This window comes from Labrus mixtus, chromosome 5, assembly GCF_963584025.1.
Source record: "Labrus mixtus chromosome 5, fLabMix1.1, whole genome shotgun sequence".
NCBI classification, from domain to species: Eukaryota; Metazoa; Chordata; class Actinopteri; order Labriformes; family Labridae; genus Labrus; species Labrus mixtus.
This window is the reverse complement of record NC_083616.1, coordinates 23,552,641-23,575,481: the sequence shown is the minus strand read 5'-3', so window position 1 is coordinate 23,575,481 and position 22,841 is coordinate 23,552,641. Positions and strand designations below refer to the sequence as shown.

The 22,841-nt window shown below is 38.4% G+C and overlaps 1 protein-coding gene across 2 annotated transcripts; it reads right to left on the bottom strand.

The window, feature by feature from the left end:
* Positions 1 to 210: 210 nt before the first annotated feature.
* mapkapk5 (MAPK activated protein kinase 5) lies at positions 211 to 17,661 on the bottom strand. Of its 2 annotated transcripts, XM_061038691.1 has the most exons (14): positions 17,235 to 17,661; positions 15,579 to 15,652; positions 11,271 to 11,346; positions 10,611 to 10,708; positions 9,877 to 9,985; positions 9,480 to 9,569; positions 9,011 to 9,106; positions 8,765 to 8,845; positions 8,301 to 8,488; positions 7,722 to 7,842; positions 7,346 to 7,476; positions 6,146 to 6,261; positions 5,636 to 5,740; positions 211 to 4,759 (listed from the first exon to the last, which is right to left on the bottom strand). In XM_061038691.1, the coding sequence occupies exons 1-14, from the start codon at positions 17,268 to 17,270 to the stop codon at positions 4,665 to 4,667; spliced, it is 1,416 nt and encodes a 471-aa protein (XP_060894674.1). In that variant the 5' UTR covers positions 17,271 to 17,661; the 3' UTR covers positions 211 to 4,664. The 2 variants fall into 2 exon arrangements, with proteins under 2 accessions (XP_060894674.1, XP_060894675.1); XM_061038692.1 differs by lacking the exon at positions 9,480 to 9,569.
* Positions 17,662 to 22,841: the final 5,180 nt, after the last annotated feature.

Here is a 22,841-nt window from a genome sequence, read left to right as displayed (position 1 = left end):
CTTTTGGGCCACCCCCGTTGAAAAAGTCTGGACTAGCCCCTGGGCAGAAGCCATGTAAAGGATTATAGTTAATGAGTTAAAGCTTCTCACAGAACGGCAAATTCCCCATTACTACGTGTAAGTGTGTAAACAAATACAACCAAACTTATCATGTAAGGAAACGCGATTATGGGCTGAACATTGTTATGAGCAGGAATGTAGAAAAGTTCAAAAAGTCAAATAATTCCTTTATTACAAAGTCAGCATGTTGATGACATTCTGAAGAAGACAGAAAGGGCAAAAATAGATGTATAGATAGAAATACAGCGAGTTTCTCATGAAGGTTACATGCTACATAACTGCCATACCAGAGGGGGGGGGGGGGGGGGGAGACTGTAAAATAAAAGTGAAGTTTTTGATGCCAGACCAAGTGAAGGAAAAAAATCCTTGAAACTCAAAGAACAAGAAACCCACCTCGGTACTTTGAGAATACACGTACAGCATGGGTGAGAATGGAGGCAAATGGTGTTTGTAAAGAGTAGGAGTGCTGATTAAAACACTTCTGCCTTTCAGGTCGTTTTCAATAAGCAGACAAGAGATACTTTCTGTGAAATCTGTCAAAGCATGGTTAGTCTGAACCTCAGTCTGAAGGACATCCTGCAGCAACTAATGCTCCACAGCAGTACTATTATTGTCATAAGCAGATGTCCTGTTTTTTAGTAACACTGAGCCAGATTGAGCAATGAAACAGCAGGTAAACTCGAACTAAGCATGACTGTTTGTTTCCTTTTGGGAATTTCATTGTTAGGAATAACAATATCAAGAAACATGCCGAGACTACACAGAACAAAGTCCAAATAAAAACCACACCACCCTTCAACAGTAATGCAGAACTCGGGTAGAAAAGGATATAAATATTATTTGTAGGTAAAGGAAGCATCTCTGATTTAATGATAGGCCTCCAAATACACAAATAAGGTTAAGTTTACAAATCCACCCTCACACAAATTAGTTAGAAACTCTCTCCCTGTCACACGTCCATTAAAAACATGGTCAAAGAAATCAATGCTATATGGTTCCACATTTTTGAAAGACTCTACAGATTCTGCAACACGGTCAATTTAAGTTATTGTGCCCTCAAATGAATGATCCAAACGACGATAAACCAAATAACAAACCTGACTTCTGCACATTTAAGTTTGTCAAATAGGAAAACGATGAATATTATTGTTGGATTGATACCATCTCCAAGAAAAAAAATAATTCATACCCTAAAAGAAAATACAATGAAAAAGAACCTGCACAAGTTATTTAACACGTTTACATGTTTGTTCGTTCAAAACAATAAAATAAAATCACAAGGCAGTAATCAGTGGCTGTAAAGACATGTACTGGATTTCTGGGCAGGTTTTGGTTCTCAGTTACAAAACCATTAAATAAGATTTCAGGAGAAGTTTGCATGAAGTGGCGTGATGACAGGTGCCCAGAGCTGTGGATCTGCTCATGCGCATTAGAAGCGCAGAGCTCACATTTTAATAGGTAGCATTATTCGATGGAACACCAGAAAAAAAATTCTGCTGATAATCCCGGAAAGCTTGTTAAAAAATTCACCGCCTATAAAAGAGACAATGTTTTTATTTCAATCGTCAATTTTTGAAACGGGGTTATACAAAAAGACAGAAAATGATACAGTACGAGATATGTTGGTGTACGGATTTTGCTGCCGTCGGACTTGGCCGCTAGCTTTCGCCTTAGGCTATATTAAAATGGAAAACACAAGTGGTATCAAGCATTATTACATGTGAATCTAGGCAAGAGAACAGACATATTATCAGCAGTGAATTTTTTTCAAAAGTATGAAAAAGACCAATCCAATGACAAATGTGAAATGAAAGCCTTCATACTAAAGTGAAACCAACCACAGCCCAAAAAGACGCCAATTAATTGGCTACTTTAAATAATTCTGAGCACCTCCTTCATCCTGTTATTAGTAGTAACTAAATAGTAAAGATGTAATAATAGTAGCCTAATTAAAAAGGCATATTTGCGCATAGATTTAAGCCACTTAATAAGGCCTCCACAAAAAAGATTATCAGTATTTTTAAACCGCATGACAATCAAAAGGGACTTCTCTGAATTATGTTAACAATGATTGTTTGAATTTAGGATATCCAACCGAATCAGAATAGGAAATACAGACATGTAGGGTACTAAAGAAGGCTTGTAGATGTTTCAGTTACACATGGTGTGAAAAAGACCAAACTACAAATTCTTACTGCCCTGTCTCCATTTCAGCCCTGTTTTTAGGTTTGTGGAAACTGTTTAAAATGTTTATTTAGTATGGTAATTATCTCGATGATGACAGGACCACCCAATACCCAAGAGCATCTGAATGATGCAAAATCACCAAATGTGGGGTTTCAAGTTTTTTCAAAAGACAGCAACAAAACGGTAAAAAAAAAAAATGTCTGCTTACACTTCAAAAAATACTGTTTCCTTAAGGTCATAGAGAAATGATGAATGCAGTATTGTTATTTAAGACTGCTTTTGGGAATTTAATCATATATCTAAAGAAAATAAAAATAAACAAAAAACAAAGAAATGATCAGGCACTGAAGAGGAGAAGTTTCAGTCAACCCTTTCAGTCATGAAGCCTGATTGATTGATCCCTTCTTTTACCCTTGTTTGAAAAACAATAATCAGATATGCTGAGAATAAAACAGTGCAGGGGTAGTTTCACTCTGGATAATACATGATATGATGTTAGTAACAAATAAAAGAATGAGACTGATCAGGAGGACTTCTGGTACTTAAACCATTTTAAATAAAATAGGAAAGACGAGACAGTAATACTGATGGATTGAAACACTGAATGCTCGTGCATGGAGTTTCTCAATCAAATAATTAAGCTCTTGTAATATACTACTCAAACAGGTATAACCAGACCCTGTTCTGACTTCCAGTAGAAACTATAATGAGTCACAGATTGACAGATGAAGACTGGTCTTAAAGTAATCATTTCGAAGATGGACTTCAGCTTGTGTAGCGCTTTTCTAGTCTTCTGACTCCTTAAAGCACTTTTTATACCGCAGGTCACACCTACACATTCACACACTGATGGCAGAGGCTGCTATGTAAAGTGTCCATCAGTTTTAACTAATCCCATTCATACACATTTAAACAATGCTGACGCAGCAGCAGGAGCAACTTGGGGAGGGGGGGGGGGGGGGGGGCCATTTACTTATCTATATAGTGTTGGATTACCACTAATCAAAGCCCTTGAATTTGCAGTATTACGAGCTGGATGTAGGTGGCCAAATGTCAAGCTGTGCACAGTCAGTGATGTGGCCAGCCAAAGAAAGAAAGTGGAGCAAACACAAAACACTTGCTCTTTAACACAGTTGAATGTGAAGTGGAGTACTTGTGTTACCTGTCTTGAGTTGCACGTACATGTCCACAATGGCTAAACCAATAAGGAAATATTGATGACTACAGATGATGAAACCGTGCAAATCAAAAGGGAAAAAGTAAAAATTAAAAAGTGTTTCCTCTCTTCACTGTAGGTGAAGCTAAAAATTTAAAAAAAACACTTAAGTTCTAAATTTTACTTAAGACATTTTCTTTTTTTAATTCCATCAGACAGAGGAAGACGTATAAAATCGACAGCTGTTTCAAACTTTTCTTACCCTTACACTTGGAAAAAATTCACTTCATTTAACCTGCCGATCCAAAACTTCATACGCTGACAAACAGCATCATCGCTTCACGCAGATGAGCTAAAACTCACATTTTGAACTTCAAATATTATTCTTGAAAATAGAACCTCTTTGGGCAAAAAAAAAAAAAAAGGCCATAACTGAACTGGAACTTTGAACGGAATCTCATAGACTAGAAAGGGTTAAAAAGAACTTTGTGTTCAGAATTATTGGGCTAAAAAGTAATTGATCTATGAGTAAAGAAAGAAACCCAGCCATTGTTTACGCCTTTTCAGTCTTATTTATGAAGCCTCTTTAAAAAAGGAGTTCATAACAGAAGGAATCTGCTGTTTAATTAGTCTATTTCATGACACTTTCTTTTCTCCATTTCCACTCTTCCTTGACCTTTACAAAACAAAAAGGTCAAGGGAAAGTTACACAAAACAAAGATTTATATTATTTAAAGTCAGTCTGAGATTCAGAGTTTGTGTGGAAGAACTAAATCACATTGCAGTCAGCTTCTCTTGAGCCCACTGCCAGGCTACAAGTAAGGTATAAAATAATGAAAGTCTTTGTTTAAATAAATAAAACTCTTAGGATGTTTGAAAGAAAAGAAAATAGAATAAAATGAATTTACTGGGATAAAAAACTTGATGTCCAGGACAAGGAGCTAATAAAACCGCCCTCCTGGAAAATAACGTCTAGAACTAACGTCTTCTTTTCTTTTCTCTCTTTTTTTTTTGTTGCAAAAATGAAAATATACTTTTTTCTTCAATGTTCTTTGCAAGTGTCCAATAAAAAAATCGAGTACAAGCAAGTCCTCTTTGAAATATTTCTACAGCTGTACAATAGGTCTTTGCAAGTGAGTTCATGAAAAAGAAAGAAAAAAAACATTTGCGCATCTTTTCACGTAAAAAAGCCTCTTTACAGATGTGGGTTAAAAAGGGTCATAATAAACAATATAAAAAGAGGATAGAAAGACAGCGTTTGCTAATGCGATTCTTCCAGATTCGTCTTCTCTTCGATGGCCTGTTTCACTATTTCAGCCAACTTCAGGCGGTCGACTCTGTCTGAGAACGATCGTCCTGCAAAGAAAGAGCTGATGGTTAAATGCAGAAGATAAAATCAAAGATCCTGTGAGGAGTTTTTAGATGGTTCTGAAACAGACTGAAATTAATATTGATGTGTCTTTAGAGCCTACAAAAGCAAAAGAGGTCATCAGCATAGCGATAGACTGTTTCAATATTGTTGTTATTTCAGTGTCTGAAACCACTGCTGTGGCGTATGTGTTGGACAAAACAAGCTACAGCACGCTGTGGAAACAGCCTTTTTTCATTTTGCACAGAAAAGATTCACAGAGAGCGATACATTTGTCAAAAGCGGGACCGGGCACTTGTGGCCTTGCTGTTAGGTTGAGCCCCAAGTATGGATGCTATGATTCTCAAGCTGGAAAGCCCAGGTTCAAGTCGGCAGTAGCTCAGTCTGTAAGGCCTTGGGTTGGGAAGTGGAGGGTCGCTGGTTCAAGTCCCGGTTCAAGACCAAGTCTGGAAATTGGTCTGGCAGCCGAAGAGGTGCCAGTTCAGTACCCTTGAGCAAGGAAATGAACCAGCTCAGGAGCGCTCAGTGTGGGCAACCGCCTCACTCTGACATCCCTCCATTAGTGCAAGTCCATGGGATCCTGTTTGGAAATGTGTGTGTGTTTCAGCCTATGTGTGTGTAGCGTGTTCAACAACAGAGTGTAAAATTGAATTTCCTCTTGCAGGATTAATAATGAATATCTTAAGTCTGACTCGTGGCTCCTTACCCGCATGTCATTCGCCACTCTCTCCCCAAAATGTCCTACTCTAGCCACTGTCCTCTAAAATAAAGGCATTGCAGCCCTTCTTGAAAAGGAAGAATAATATTCAAGGGACCTTAAAGACAGAATAGGATGCAGGTCATCACTACTGAATTGTACATACCGTCCCAGCTGAGCCCCTGCAGGCCGTCTCTTAGCAGTTTACAGTCTCTGTTGAACCTCCATGCTTCATACATCACCTCATTCAGCTTCTCGTCCTCGTTCTCACCTGGATGAACAAAAACAAAGGAAACATTGATGGATGTAAATTGCAGCTCGACAAATCACTCAGAGCTATTCTGATCTAAAAATAACTCTGACATTTACTTATTGTAAGTTGTTTTCGTTGAAAAGCAAAGTGCTAAGTTAATCAAACACCCCTTTTTGGATCCAAAATGGCCAATCTGAATTTATGTTAAAGAACGGATGTGCTGCAGAAACATTTGGCTTTAAAGCAATAATCTTTAGAATAACAGCAGATATGTTATTTGTGGTGTACAGATATATATTTACATACATAGTAAACAGGGCATGTTTTTTTTTCTAGTTTATTCTCAGGTAAGATTCTGGTTGATAGTCTGCTTTTCGTCTAGCATGTAAACATTTCTTACAACACCAAGGTGAGTTCACTGACCAGCTTGTGGTAGAATGCACTGTGCAATGACATCTCGTAACTTTTCCAGCGCCACATTGGAGTCTTCCCCTCCGTTCTCTGGGTCGTGAATGAAGAAACCATCACTGGGCTTGGGGCTGCAGTAAAACAAATTTGAGAACAATATTTGATCATTTTTATCAAAAACAAGGACCCCTAGAATACATGAAAAGAAACACTGTAGCCACAGGTAGCTAGAGAGGGAATAAAGAGAAAAGTAACTGAGGAAATATTTAGTAACAGTAACAGAGTGATTTATGCAAGAATGAATAAATAAAGCATCATCACCACAAAGAACAACTGTACCCTATCAGTACAATAATCAGCCATGTGATTGTCACAGGACAAAAAACAAAACAGGAAAATACATCCTCATCATCATCATCATCCTTATCTGCATTGACAGAGTCAGGGATCCATGAAAGGTCAGATATAATCCTCCTTATCAACCAGTTTAAATAAGTCTCGGAGCTTCCCAAAACGTGTCTGTCTATTTGATCATGTCTATAAAGCCCTCTTTTTCAGTCCTGCTCAGAACAGGCTGTTTCTGTGTCTGTAGCTTTAAATGCAAATGAGCTGTGTCTGACCACGCCCCCTCTCTGGAAGGGCTTGGGTGGTTTGTGCTTTCTGGCACCATGCCCTATTATTAACAGTAAGAACAGAACAAACACCTAGCTGTGGAAGTGTCACCCACCTGGGGGAGGGGTTACTACCCTTTGTGATGTCATGAAGGGGAAATATCCAAACCACCTGTTTGAGCACACGTTTTCTGAAAAGTGGAGCATGCACTCTTTTTGCCTTTAAAAAAAAAAAGTGAAGTCATTCTTTGTTGTGCGTCCTTCCTGCTCTCTCCTCCCAACATTTCCTGTCTCTCTCCAGCTGTCCTATCTAATAATGGCATAAAGCCCCCCCCTTAAAAAAGAAAATTTAGAAAAAATAAAAGAACTGACATAGTTTCAGAGTTACAGACAAAGTGCGTCTCTTTCACCAAAGTACTGAAATGTCTCCAGCCTTAAAAAAAATCCGTAAAACCCCAGCCTTGTATGTTGGAAGAATTGTATGCATCATTTACCGTATCAGTATTTTTGTTACATAAAAAAAAAAAAAAACTTCTGTTACTAACTTTTAAATCACAAGAGGATAACATCTGAATTACAAACAAAAAGAAAAAATCAATCATACCCAAGTAGTTTCCTCTTCCTGAGGATTGGATTGTTGACAGAGTTCAGGGGCTTCAGGCTGACGTTCAGATCTTGAATTCTCATGTTGGCTAACTGCTCTGCGTGAGCCTGCTGGATACCTGCAACTACCGCCTGGAAGAGGAGAGAACAGACCGTGAAATATGGGCAGCTAACCTATAGCGAACCAAGACGTCTTTGAATTTGGGAAACAAGGAGGTCTAGAGGCTCCTTCCCTCTAATCATAGGATAAGTAATTAAAGCGTATCCTATCACTTAACACCAATGGCCTAATAGGCAGGTTTCTTCACATCAGGATCTCTGTTAGAAAAGTGAAAAGTGCAATGGAAGATTTTCTGCACCTTTAACCTTCCACTCACCTTGTCCATCATCATTTGGGCAGAGGGCAGCACGTTGTCAAGGGCTTCAGTGCAGTTGAGCCAAGGGTGAGCCAAGACTCCTTCAATAGTCAGTCTCTCCTCTGGTTTTACTTTCAGCAGCCTGCACGGAGCAGATGAGGGGAGAAACAGGGGGAGAGGTCAAGTTATCGAAAAAAGTACAAATTAGGGAGCGGACACAGAAAAAAACACATGAAAAAAAAAAAAAGAAGGCAAAATACAAACAAAAAAAGTAAGGAAATGGATAGGGAGACAATACAAAGTGGGGGACAAACAACAAGAATAATATTTTAGAAACTGGTAGTTTTTTTTTTTATGTGTTTTGGAAACCACAGCAGTACCACCAGATGGTACAAAATGGATCCACATCAAAATCCAAATCGTGTTTGGGCTTCAACACAATGGACAGTAACAAACTTGTTTTTTTACCCCTGCAAGATTAAGAACTAAATCATGAAGAATGTCTTCTCACAGGTGGACATTTACAGCCCACCTGTGCTCATGGAGTGCAGACATGTGAGCTGAGTAGAACCGAGCAGGGGAAAAAGACGAATGACTCACTTGCGTACAATGTCCTTGGCCATCTCAGAGATCTGACTCCACTCATCTTCAGGGAAGTCAAAGCTGCCCGTCATAATCTTCTTCCTCATGTCTTTCGGGATAGTGCGACTGTGGTGTTTGGAGTAGAACGGAGGATAACCACACAGCATCACGTAGATTATCACGCCGAGAGACCACAAGTCACAGCTCTGCAGATAATAGAGAGGAAACATTAATGAGAAACCATTTGCACTCTATAGGCGCCTGAAAATGTCATGACAACATGTCCACAAATAGACTGCACGATACACGTAGCAACAATGTTGGATTTTTTAAATTGGACTACTGAAGGTTCTCTGAGTTACCAAGTCAGAATTGCGACTTCAGGGGGGCGTTCCTGCTGACATATTATACAGGGAACTCGTAATATCTAACTTCTGAGATCAAATGGAACACACCATTAGTTCAACACCTTTGAGCCTCACCTTGTTATAGGTATAAGGAGTGGGTGAGGTAGGTATAATTCCAGACTTTTCTTTCTGGTGTCTTCTTTGAGCCTCAAGTACCTGAACAGAAAAAACAGCAGGAGGGGAAACATCATAGAAATTTGCTTCAGCTCAATTTTTTTTGCAGAATTTAGGACTTCCTCATCAAGACGAAAATCTGTGCATAATCATTCAAAAACATTTTTAAGTTCAGTCTTGCGCTCCTTTTCCTTTTTTTTTTTTTACCTGAGGTGCTACGTAGTAGGGAGTGAACTGAGGGGTCATCAAGTCTCCTTGATCAATTTTGGCAAAGCCAAAGTCACACAACTTCACAGGTGCATCCTGTGTAACAGACATAGTCAAGAGTTATCGGTATGAATCATGTAAATGAATATGATTGTGTGTCATTTGGCAAGAAAAACAAAAACAAGAACAGAAGTGTCAAACTGACTATACTCAGGTTAGAGAAAAATGGCTGAATTGCTGCTAGCGTTATGTAGATTTCTAAGTTTATCACACTAAATGCAGAATTTTGTCCAAATTCAATGAGATTTCAATTTCTCTACATGTGAAGGTCTGCCTGCAACAAAGTTTATTTTCCTGTCTAGTATAAACTGCAAGTTTTATGTTGTTTCTCTAATTAGTGCAAAAACATCTGCAGTGGTATCAGGAGTGGTGCGCCGTTTTTAAACTGCAGTATTAAAATGCAACTTACCAGAGAGTTATCCTTAAAGAGCAGGTTCTCTGGCTTCAGGTCACGATGTGCAATATTTAGAGAGTGACAATGTTCCAAGGCTTGACTGATCTACATTGGAGAGAGACATCACTGAGACATCAACATGTGTGTGTGTTTCAAAGCAGACTGAAAACACACATGAGTGGAGCTGGTGTGTGTTGCTTCTTTTGACCATGTTTCTCATTGGTCAGTTGCCTGATATGCAACTTCATTGAAGCTGATACAAATGACAACGTAAGCTGCTGCAAAATGTGAAAAAAGTGTTCCACTCAAAGAAAAAAAAAAAGTAAACTGGAGACACATGTGGAAGTAAAAAAAAAAGAGACTGCTCCTGATGTGCTGAAATGAGTGTTTGTAAATGTGCGTCTTCACTTACCTGTTTAGTGACCTGGCTGGCCATCTTTTCAGTAAAGTGCCTGTGCTGACTGATTCTGTGGAACAGCTCACCGCCCTCCATCATCTCCATTACGATAAGGAGTCTCGCTCTGTAACAAAAAAGAACAGGAGGTGTCGAGAGTCAGAGGAGGAGAACTGATGACCAGTTTGCAGTTGTACGTCCTCGAAGCTGCAATTTACATCCATCAGTGTTTCCTACAGAAAGACTGTGGAACTGTGGCCAAGGTTATGTGTACCAAACGTGCAAAGCTGTGAGAACAAATTCCCCCCTGGGGGACAACAAAGTATTGTATTGTTATATTTGTATATTGAACGCATTTTTAAAAACAGCAACCTCCTGAAAAACTGCAGTTCTCAAAGTGTCCACATGACGATAGCTGCAAAGGCCACAGAATCCCGAATAGGTCCCTTAATTAAAAGCTAATTTTTAACGTTTTATTCAAATAACAGTTTTTGTCTCTAGAGCTCCTTTCCTAATCCAATCTGTACCAGTGAATCTTTTTTGTAATGCATTTGTTTGGATAATATTAAGCAGAAAAGTTATGTATAAATGAGTTAATAAGGGGCGTGGCTGAGTTGACTGACAGGAGGCAATAGACCCGCCTCGTCTCTACCTCTTTGCCTCTCACTAGATTATATATACATATATATAATAAAGTCTGACACCAGAGCAAAAGCATAGTAAGACATTCCCACACATGCAGAGCTCTTAACCTCGGACTGGACTCGTGCGGGAACTGGACACTATTGGCGTAAACCTCAAGGATCTGCACGATGTTCGGATGGTCGGCACACATCATATGGAGACGCACCTGAAGAAGACAAAAAGCGTGTACGACTAAGTCACTAAAATATTTATTACGTTTTCATTTTTGCAATGCAAAATAATCTAAAAATTAAAAGCCTCGTTTCCTCCAGTCAGACACTTAAAATTCTTATTTTCCTGAATTTAACATTCAACTTATTGAAAAAAAGATTAATTTGAAAATTACAAAAATAAGAATAATTATAAAAACTAAAATTATAATTACACAAAAACAATTTGGTGGTAATTATTATTATTGTCAGTGAAAGCTTCACAGCTTGGCAGTGATGGCTTCTGTAAAGCAGAGTCTGTGCTGCTTGTCTCCACTGCTGAATGAGCTGCTTGATTGAAACAGAAGGCTGCTAATGACATGGTGAGCCTGCGAGACACTCGGTTCACCACAGGATGAAAATGTTACTGAAAACAAAGCCCGTACAAACAGAAAGCAGAAGCCAGACTGACAAGGAAAGAATACCAGATTTAAATTAGACTGACAACAGGTCGACAGACAGAACAAAGTGTACTGATACAACAAACAGGCATTAACCGCTGTGTGTTTCCCCTCTCACCTCATTTCTTGCTTTGGGGCGATCGATGAGGATCTTCAGGGCCAGGCGTTCCTGAGATGACTTCTTCACACAAACTCTAAAAAGGAAGAAAACACGAGTCAATAATCACCCCAGTTGACATAAGGTCGACTAATATTGAGTTTTCAGGGCTGATACAGATACTGATTATCAGTAGACTGTGAGACCGATAATCAATATTTAGAACCGATATGCAACTAAAAGTAAAAATGAAAATCTTTCAGTTTAAAAGTAGAATTTAGAATATCACAAACTCCAACACAATATTTTGTTTAAATGCTCAACCGAAGACTCTCCTCCTGCTCCCGTCTCTGTGCATGTCAGTGGCCCCCACAAACACGTGCAGAGTTTTAAAGGGGCAGGGGCCAAAATAAATAATTAATACCTGGAATTAATACTTCGTCAAAGGAAAGGTGCTATAATCACTAAACTTATAACTCAAATAACCTATACATATAAAACAAACTCATCATGGTTATTTAAAGCAGTATCATGTTTCATGCTATATTACACGCCATGATGCGACAGAGAGCTGATATATGATTCGATACAGATCTAGATTACAGTTTATCACTTCTTATGTTCTAAGATATGAAACATCATGGGGTTATTCAGGACTGAGACCAGACATCAGGGTGGTCTGAGGGATTCTCCTTACATATATATTATATCTGTCATGTGTACCTCATGTAAAAATGTATGATTAGAGTTGAATTAAAAAGGTTAAATGCATTTTAGACCATTTACAAAAATGTTTCCAACAATCTCACACATTTTCAGATAGCCTGGAGTTGAATGGACTTTATGTCATCCGCTGATCCCTCTCTCCTTCTTCTGTTCATTATCTGCAGCTGTCTGTCTGAATGGAGCTCATAAAAGCATGCCGTGTCATCCCTCGATCATGGCACGCTAATTTAACAACAATACCAACAATCACCAAGAAAAACTTACTCTTAAAACTCAACATTTTTGAAGAAGTTCCTTCAGTGTCTAACTCCGCACAACTTCAGAAGAGACGGAGTTGTGTTTTTCAGCCAGGTCATTTTATCATTTCATTCAGTATATACTGTATTTTACATAGTGGACCTTTTACAAAATCTTTATACTCTATTATATCTATGTTTGCTTTATTTCCTTTGTTAACTGTTTATGCACCAAAATTTGGAAGTTATAAATTGATTTTTAAATCTTAGAAGAGAAGAATCTCATCAACTTTTTTTCCCCACCTCTAGTAGATGTACTTGGCAATACAAAAAAAAATCTGATTCTGATATGACTTGTGATTCCCTTTTCACCGGTACTTATCTTTGCAAAATGTTTGTCCTCAATCCGAAAAGCATTTTCTTTTCACCTCTACACAGGCATCCATCAATGTGATGATAGCTGATAGCTAGCTTCAGCTTCATTTTACTGTCTCACTCCGTCCAATAGGTGAAAGAGTATGCATGCTGAGTGATAAAACATGTTCACAGCGACAAGCCCAGAATTTGTATAATTGATACTGGCTGACAGTATCAGGTAAAGTGGCAGGAGCTTGCTCCAGCTCTTCATGGAAACCACATGAGGCTAACACGGGGGTCGGGGGGGGTGCAGTGGTCAATAATGACATTGAGCATGAAAAACATCGTATTCCAGAGGTGTCACCCAACAGACGACGTGTATCTCAACAAAATATGTTTTGCAACCCTCTGAGAGCCTTGGGAATATGTGCTGTAGGTTTAGGCAGCTGACAAGACTTGAGACAGCAACAGTATTTTGTCAATATCACAAGTTTGTTTTGGGAAATCCTAATCCTGGGTGGCAGCCTTTGGTTTCACACTTGGTCTGCAAAAAAAAAAAATATGCAGACGAGTGTCGCATTTCAAATCTTCATATTCAATCTGGAAATAAGTAAGAAAGAAGAAAACAGATGAAGTCATTTGTCCTCCTCTGAGCAGCAAGGCATAACATGTTCACTTTAAAAAGCAACCTCTGGCCTTAAACTCAGATTACACTATTAAAGCATTACTGAGAGAAACACTCCACCTCGGCCAAAGTTCACTTCACTGGAAAGCAATGCCTGCCTTATGAATCACAGAGTGCAGTAGAGGTGGGTGGGGGGTGGGGGGGGGGGGGGGGGGGTGGGGGCTGGTACATGACTATGTCTTTAGAAACATAGAGAGGTGAGTAGGAGAATCATTAAAAGATCTGAATAAGGCAAAAGTCTACAAAGTGACTCACAGTTTCAAAACTATGACTCCCAGGGTTAGTAACAGCTTGACTAGAAATACAAAGAGTACGGCATGAATCACGAGTTCATCAACATCATCAGGTATCATTACTTGTGTGTTTTCATGGAGGGTTGATGAGTCAGTTCCTCGTTATTCCTGCCACTCGAGGCCATAACTACACACATCAGGAAATAACAGGTTGTTCTCTGCTGAATAAGCCTCTGTGCCACAGATTAATCTATCACAGCCTGTGTCTGGGAATAAGCAACTCACTTATGAAGGCACAGAAGAAACCGCGCGCGGCGTAATCAGACATAAGAAGCTGTTTGAGCAGCCACTGTCTTTCTGGATTGTTTTTGTGGTTACCTAATATTCTGTCCGCGTGAAGTGATGTAAACTGAGGCAGCAATTATTCAGTTAGGCCCAGGGTGTCCACCTAGTGTTTTTTTACTCAACGCCAGCATCATTTTTCAAATGTTTTCAATGAGGAGAGAGCGTTCGCAGCAGCAGGCGACCGCCGAGAGAAAAGTGCAGCGCAAAAGTGCTCTGACTTTTTTATTGTGCGGCCTCTCCGAGCTCTCCGAGTTGATAATCTTTCAAGTTTTCAGAAAGTGCGCTGTTGACGTCACGGTGCACATTTTAAAATCTAAGATATTAACCGGATGTTGGTCTCCTACTGATTGTGTCTTGTACCCACATCCTCTTTGCTCCGTGTCTGCTGGCGTAAAAACAATCTCAAATTCAAATAATATAGTAAAAAAGTAGCAGAAATGTGTCAATCATACAGGTGCCGTTTCTAATAGACTGTTGTCATAGAGACAGGACCGACGTGCAGCGCTGTTATTCTCAGCGAACAAACGCTTCATTCTAACGTCCTGAGTGCACAGCCGCCAATTTTCGGCCCCAGACAAACAAGAAAGGAAGCACGTCATTATGCACACTTTGTTGAGAAAGGGAAAGAAATGTAGTCATCATGGCGTTTGTATGAAAGATACTCAAACAGGTAACATTCATTTACGGTTTGGTTCAGATTGCAGGCTGATGAGAAATAACACTACAAGCATTTTGTCTTCAATATAACGCAACAGTCCCATAAACAAACCTCAGCCTGTCGTCTAGCTTCCACAAATAGAAGGGGGAAAAAAAAGGCTCAACAGTCAAACAGTCATTGGTGTTTGTTTGGAGTATTTCACCCAATATGTGCTTTCCTGTGATAAAAAAAGAAAACTGCCTGTGTGTTTGTGAAGAGGATTAGAGGGAAGACTGCACAGGGGAATGTACAGATAAAGAAAGCTGTTGAGTTTCATCATTCATCCCTTGTGCATCCCCGTTTAACAGAGGCTGAGACAATTCATATAAAGGATGTGTGTGTGTGTGTGTGTGTGTGTGTGTGTGTGTGTGTGTGTGTGTGTGTGTGTGTGTGTGTGTGGAGGGGGGAGCCTGAGTGACGTCACCTATCTGTTACGGCAGGGGGCTCCGGGAATCAGCCGCCATGCTGGAAATCCTGTCTCAGCTTAACTTTGAGTCAACCTACATATGAAGCATTACGTTGTGACAGTGTAACATCTGCATCTGGCCCTTTAATCTTCTCATTATGTATTATTATGTCCACGTTAAGGTCAAACTGCTGGTGAAGTCATGCCACTGAAAAAAACACCAAAGTACAATTGCAAGAGAAGTAATAAGCTGCAAACATCAGCAGCATGTAGGAAGATTTTTTTTTTGGCAGCCGTTCGTAGTCATGCACTGCATGGGCTGGGCAATAAATCAATTTCCATCCATCTCTTAAATCCTTTCATGCGATTTTGGAATATTCTGAGTCACGATAAACTATTTTCAGAACGAAAAAAAAAAAAAAAAAAAGACAACCCCAAGCGAAGCTGGGCCTTCTTTCACAACTATACTGAACCCAACACATCAGATTTCTCCCAGTATGACTTCTGCAATATGAAACAATGGTAGTCAAAATTGTAGAATATGAAAGCCCTCTCCATGGACACACAAAATGAATAAACAGAGGATTTCTTGAGTACAAAAGCACAAACTGTTCTGATTATAGTTTTTTAAAAACGTTATTAACCTGACAGGTCCACTGATGCCAGCTCCCAACTTCTGAGTCCAGTTTATGTTGTACTCATCGAGAATGGATGTCTCCTGTCAAGGAAGGGAAACACACGTGCACATGTATCAGATGTTGGAAAACTAAAAATAAGAGAAAAATCTCGCACAAAAAAGGATCAAGATTATGGATGATTACATTAATCAGCACAGATTCTGTCATGTATTAAAAAGTGACAGCCCACTGCTTCCAAAAAGCACTATTTTTAATATCAAACAGATGGTCTCACATGACTTTAAAAGAAACATCTTACAAAACATTTTTGCGGACATTGCGGACATTGTGCTGAGTGAGGGTGCCATGCATTTGTCCCATGGTATTAGCACTGGATTATGTAACAGACATTTTAGCCACTATCACCTGTCTAGTTCCAAAACAGTGCTGATCCTGAACACAGACTATTCTTGAAAGATGACAGTTTGACTGTGATATAAAAGAAACACTGTCTGGTTAATCTTAGCCACTCTGTAAAATAATTATAATACAGCTCTATATGATAGGATGATGAACAGGTGAACATTATTAAGGTGGAGTTTCTTTGGATCAGATTTGTGCTGAATTTGAAGAAATAGTTTTACTTTGTCAATATTCCCAGTGTTGTGCTGTTTTGAAGTACATGCTGTTCAATAACCAATCACCCTCTCAAACATTAAGATCAGTTTAAAAGCACAAGTCCCCGTCCTTCTTTCCTTAGGATATATTGATCTTTGGTGTAACAACATGTCATGACCAATATAGGAACAGTCCCGGCCAATCTAATCTGCTGTGTTCAAGCACAAAAAGGATGATGATAATAGGGATTTGTGACGATTACAAAACAAAGGACAAAGGGCTTGTATTCACCGAACACCTGAATCAACATATCTTTGAAGGCACTGGATAACAAATAACGTCCAAAGCTGGTTATCATTTCTGCTCTTTTTCATTCTTTTTTTTTCTTCCTATCCACCTCGGAGCAACATTACATGTAAGAGGCAGAGCTTGTAAAATAAAATAGGGCAATAATGTGCACTATCAATAAAGCAATTTATTCCAAACTCGTTCCAGAGAGAAACAGTTCAGGCTAAAGTTCAGACCACTAGTTGATCTTCAGGATAACCTCCTCAAATGGGTTAAATGGTTGTGTGTCCCAGTTCTTTATGGCGTCCCCCAAGTAAATCCAGCATTACACATTCTGACCCAGCTGTGAGAGCCAGGGGGGGAAGCGGGGGGCCCAGGGCCACTTGGGATCACATTTTACTGCTGCTGGCATATAAATGCCCGAGCGGTGACACATTGAAGAGAGCAGGCCACAGGAAGCAAAATCTCCTAGAACCAGGGAGTGCTAAGTGTTTAATGAAGCTGCCAATTTAGGTGTTTATCTTAAAACTTCCTCAACCACATTACTGCTTTTAGTAAAAAAATACCCCCCCCCCCCCCCCCCCCCCCCCAAAAAAAAAAAAACCCCTGTGTTGTTTACAAGAAAAGCCATGTGACAAATAGAGATCACAGTCCAGAAGGTTTATCATTTCATAATTACACCTGAAATAAGCATCCAGTTTCTCAAAGAATACTTCAAGGAGGTCAACTTGTGTAGTTTCATATTTAAAGATTAATTAGATTTAGTAAAAAACGTACCTTGATGAACTTGTCTGCGTTGTTATCCTCCGACATGGTGTTGTTGTTGTTTACCTGGCTGTCTCTGCAGACTGAAGCGGAAACAAGGTGTCTGCCTCTGAACTTTACAGAAGTTATGCAAACCCGGGCTCGGCCAAGGTTTGTTATATTACTACTGTTGACAGAACATTAGGATAAAAAAATGATATTCGGCCACCGGTCTGGTTTAATTTGTGACCCGGAGCCCTCCAGCCGGTCTGATGTGTTAGATCAAGCCACCTCGGTTCCCAACCTCGGGGTCCGACTCGCTCTTCAAGTCGCCTTAAATCCACTGTAGCGACCATGTAGAGATTCAAACTCCGATCAAAGTGAAATAGAAAACACGAACACTGGACTTGCGCACCGCTTCCAGAGGAGCTACACGTTTATTTATAGACAAGGAAGACAAGGCTAAGTTAGCTGGTGGCTAGTAGGAAAGCTAATGCCACTGCATCCCACACGGTGAGAGTGGGAGGGGGGGATTTCACAACCAAGCCCAGCGTGGAAAGAAGACGCAAAAAAAAAAAAAAAAAAACGACTGTAGTGTCTGACGGATCGCCGGTGAAGTCTTCGTTGACCCGCCGGGCTGTTCGGAAACAACGAGCACACCGTGTTCCGTACAGCGGAGCAGCCCTGTTATGTCGTCGAGGCGCTAACAGGACAGCTGTGATGGCAGGTTTATCTCCACCTCTACTCGGAGGCTTTTAAAAGTCTCCAGGGGGGGGGAGTATGATAGAAAACATCGCTCAGAGAGGAAATAAACAGCATCTCAGTGGGTTAAATACAAAAATGTTTGCAGCGGTGACCAGGGAGATACACGCATATCTGGACTATTTTTTGCTAATCCCATAGCATCTTGTCAGTGGGACTCGGCACTACGCATTAGCAGTCTGTCTAGAACGCCTGATGGGAAAAAAAAAAAAAAAAAAAAAAGCCCAATAAGAATTTGGACAATATTTAATATGTTATTGTCAGTAGAAGTGTATGTTGGATAAACATTCCGCTAGTTATAGTCAGTACATTTTCTATTTCAACTGAATCAAAAAATGATTATGTTCGGAACTTGTTCAAGTAGCACAGCCCGGTGTGGTGTTACCGGCTCGGGCGGGTCCTGATGTGGTTCCATGTTTTGTTTTTTTAAGTAGTAAAACTTTATAACTAATTTTCTTTCCGAACAAAAATAAAAAATAAAAAATAAAAACAGAAAATAACAGTGATACAAGAAATGAACATTAAAAATATATAAACATAAAAATGTAATAACAGTGATACAAGAAATGAACATTAAAAATATATAAACATAAAAATGTAATAACAGTGATACAAGAAATGAACATTAAAATATATAAACATAAAAATGTAATAACAGTGATACAAGAAATGAACATTAAAATATATAAACATAAAAATGTAATAACAGTGATACAAGAAATGAACATGAAAAATATATAAACATAAAAATGTAATAACAGTGATACAAGAAATGAACATTAAAATATATAAACATAAAAATGTAATAACAGTGATACAAGAAATGAACATTAAAATATATAAACATAAAAATGTAATAACAGTGATACAAGAAATGAACATTAAAAATATATAAACATAAAAATGTAATAACAGTGATACAAGAAATGAACATTAAAAATATATAAACATAAAAATGTAAAAAGAAAATACTTGGAGAGTTCTTCATAAAAGTCAAAAGGTTCTTCCTATCGATAAAGAAGACAGAAAAGACAGAGAAATATTTTTATTTAAATGTAGGATCTTAATCTTTACTAGATCTCAATATTACATCCTTTTCTGTTGCCGAAATTTTAAAAATCAATAAGGTTGAGCTACATTGATTGGAGTTGGAACTGAAGCAAAACATTTAAGAATTGTTCATGCATATAAAAAATAAAGTAAAAATATTAGATCCATAACAGATTTGTTTTCATTAAATGTGTAAATGAAAGCAGATATTCTCCATTGATTCATCATGATAGAATATTTCCCTGTTTAGTCCCTGGTGAATAATCGTCTGCTATCTCTGATTCTGATTCTGATCACAAAGGACTATTTTTCAAGTTATACATCTTTGTAATATAAACAAAACAAAAAAGATGAAATAATCATAACTAACTTAATGATTAATTTGTTTTTCTATAAAATCAAATGTATTCAGTAAATTTATTTTTATATAAAGGACTGAAAAAACAGGATACATACACGTGGATAAACTTGTATCCATCAGAATCACAACTTACTTTTCTTACTTTTCTAAGGATATTAAATCCTTCATTATTTTCCCCCATATTTAATTTGTCTTAATGGACTCATGGATTACTTGATAGATTTGTCTAACCAATTTTACCTTAAAAAGTTAATTTGGCAGGGCGCTGGTGGCGCAGTGGCACAGTGGTTAGTGTGCGCGTTCCATGTATGGAGGCTGTAGTCCTCAACGCGGGCGGCCTGGGCTCAAATCCAGCCTGTGGCTCCTTTCCCGCATGTCAATCCCCTCTCTCTCTCCCTGATTTCCACCTCTATCCACTGTCCTATCTCTCCATTAAAGGCACAAAAGCCCAAAAATAAATCTTTTAAAAAAAAAAATAAAAAAAAAGTTAATTTGGCAAAGCCTTAGTTATGTTAACTGACATTTATTTTGTGGCCATTTTCAAAATAAGAGGCGACAACTTTTCATAAACCCAGTTTGTTTTTACTGCAAAAACACTTGAAACACTTAAATAAACTGGTGACCTAGAAATACAAATTTGCTAATTCTTTCTTGGTGCACACTGTATATGTCTGCAAACATTGATATTTAAGTATTGGAAAGTGTAATGAAACAAGAAGAGGAGGTGCCTCCATATAGGGGCACCACCAGATGCATGTGCTCGGGCACTAGTGAGCAGAAACATGTAGTAAAGCTTCCTATTGAGCCAACTTTAAACAAGAAAACATCTTATGTTATAGTGGTCTCTATTGTCAAGGTTGTCCATCAGGTAGGAAAAAGGGCAAAGCTTTCTGGGGCCCAGCATCATGGGGGCACCGACGGAGGTCATCAAAAACAAGGTTCATTGTAAATTGAAGCAATTATTTAACAAGTCATGTCCAAAAGCCAATCGATTACAGCCAGGACAAGGAGGTAAAGGTTATCAAGGCTTACGCTACTGAGCCGACATGCAAGTGTTGATATGAAATTAAATATAACAAGGGCCTGTTCATTAGGCCTTTCGGGGGCCCAGCCATTTCTGTGGGTTGGCCTGCCAACTGTGGCCTCCTGTTGATTGTCTCATCTTCAACATTGGAATTCAAAAATGCTCATGTCCTAAAGTATAATGCAGCATCCCTGCAAAAAAATGTCATTTTGGCAAAGCTTATAATGCTCTGTTTTTTTGCAGAAATATATTTAATAATCACTATGGTTACTTTTAAGCGTTAGGCTCATTGTTGCACTGGATTTCATGATGTTGAAAATGTGTTCACAATGTTTTGCCTCCGTACTAGAGAGACAAATAGTAGGTGTGCAATAATCAGTCCCAATTGACATCCTTCCAACCATTCAGTTCTTAAATACAAAAGCTCACCAAGGTGTTTTGCTGTTTGTCTTACATTAATATGAATAATGGATGACTGTGTGGATTTATGTTTTGAGAAACAAACTGTATGATAGTGTCCTTGTGAAGAAATAAAGAATAAATGGAAAACTGCAAATGTATCAGAGATGTTTGGAAACTGTCCCCCCTCGAAAAATGCTGCAAAAATGTTTCAGTCAACCTACTGGAAAACACTGGATAGTTGCCTTAAAGGGGACATATTATGGAGACTGTTTTAAAAGGCCATATTATACTCCTTTTCTACCCACAGTCCCCTGTGGTCTAAATGAAACATCTGTGCTGTGCTTTGGTCAAAATATAACATGAATCAAGCACCAGAGGAGGTTTGTGACCCTGTATAAACCAGCTCTCTCAGAACGCTCCGTTTTGGTGTGTGCGTCTCTTTAAATGCTATGAGTTCCCCCTCAGTTTTCCTGGTAGACATCACTCCTCTGCAGCGAGAATAAAAATGGGAGACCTGCATAAAAGTTTTGCTCTAGGCTGGGGGTAGAGTCCATTTGGGGAGATACCAGGGGAGGGGATTTTTTTTTTTTTTTTTACCAGAATCCCGCTTGTGATGTCACAAGGACAGCAAATTTGAAACGGAGCATTTTTCTCTGTGTTGTAAGACTTATGCAGACCACAAACAAAGGACTGGATGGGTTTATTACACATTGTTTGGGTACCCAAATATATGTTCAAAAATACTGTCAAAGTTAATTTTTCATAATATGTCCCCTTTAACTTTGTTGAAACGTGATTAAAATGTGTTACTGGATATTTGAGCTATTTTTCAAGATTTGTATATTTTTGGTGATATATTTAAAAAAGAAAATCAAGCACAACATAACAATATTTTTTTATTAATATGGACTTAAAGTAAAACATCTATAACAAGAGTAGCGATCCCAATTTGACAGTATAAAAAAAATCTTAAAAATTAACAATATAAAGATAAGAATAAAGAAAATCTCTTTTAAATGAATTGGGAATAAGTATTGATATGTAGGCTATTGAACCATAAAAACGAACAGAAGCCTGACATGTTAAACTTCACCCCCTTAAAACACTACCCACATGACCTGCTTCATTATTATCATTACTAACATTGTATTATTATTGTTATTATTATTATTATTATTTAGCATCAATATATATATACATACATACTGTACATTGGATATATTTTTATTATATTATTATATTAGTGTATATTATATAACATTTCATTATATTACACTATATTGTTCATATTGCACTATATTATATTATACTACATTATATTATATAACTGCACTCTGCATTACTGTGGTACAACACTGCCTCTCTTCTCTGCTGTTTACATTACTTGCAGCTATTTATCAAACCAAGTCACTTTAATCATCACTTGTCACTTTATCTTGTCATTCTCTGCAAATACTGTCACAATTCCATACATAGTTAACATCATCATTCATTTTGTATTTGTATATACCCCCTGTTTTTATTTTTATTTATCTTATCTATTCTGTTTAATGTGTATTTTTGAGCTTTCTTTTCTGTCCTGCTGCAACGCCCGGAGTATTATCCTATTATTTCATACAAAAGGATTAAGTTGCTTTTTCTTTTTTTTTACCTTGTAGATCAAAATCTACATCGGCCTAATGATGAGCCATTATATTTTACGTGTAAGATATGCTTGCCAACCTACGCTCGCAGTGTGTAGATAACGTGGTGCTCTACTTGTGTGTTTAGTGTGTTTAGTGTGTTCGCCGGCTCACGTGGATGCTGCTAAACAGCCGTAAAGGATCCATGGACTTCCTGGAAATAGTGCCAAGTTGTAGGTTTAATTTTCTTAATCAAAGATTTATCTACGTGTTTATTTTAGTGATCAACAGTAAAATGCCCAAGCTTTTCTGTATAGCAGACTAATTTATTTCCAGGGAACATAATATAGCGATATTTGTCTGTATGTTTTGAGCCGCTACGCCTCTCATATATCCCTCCGCTGGTTTTTGTGCCCTTT

What these genes read in the sequence shown, in the direction of transcription:
- mapkapk5 (XM_061038691.1), bottom strand. Translation starts at nt 17,270, where the DNA reads ATGTCGGAGGATAACAACGCAGACAAGTTCATCAAG. An exon ending in CCTACTACGTAGCACCTCAG is followed by an intron (nt 8,846 to 9,010) that starts GTAAAAAAAAAA and finishes TTTTCTGTTCAG; the next exon opens with GTACTTGAGGCTCAAAGAAG. An exon ending in CCCAAATGATGATGGACAAG is followed by an intron (nt 7,477 to 7,721) that starts GTGAGTGGAAGG and finishes CTCCTCTTCCAG; the next exon opens with GCGGTAGTTGCAGGTATCCA.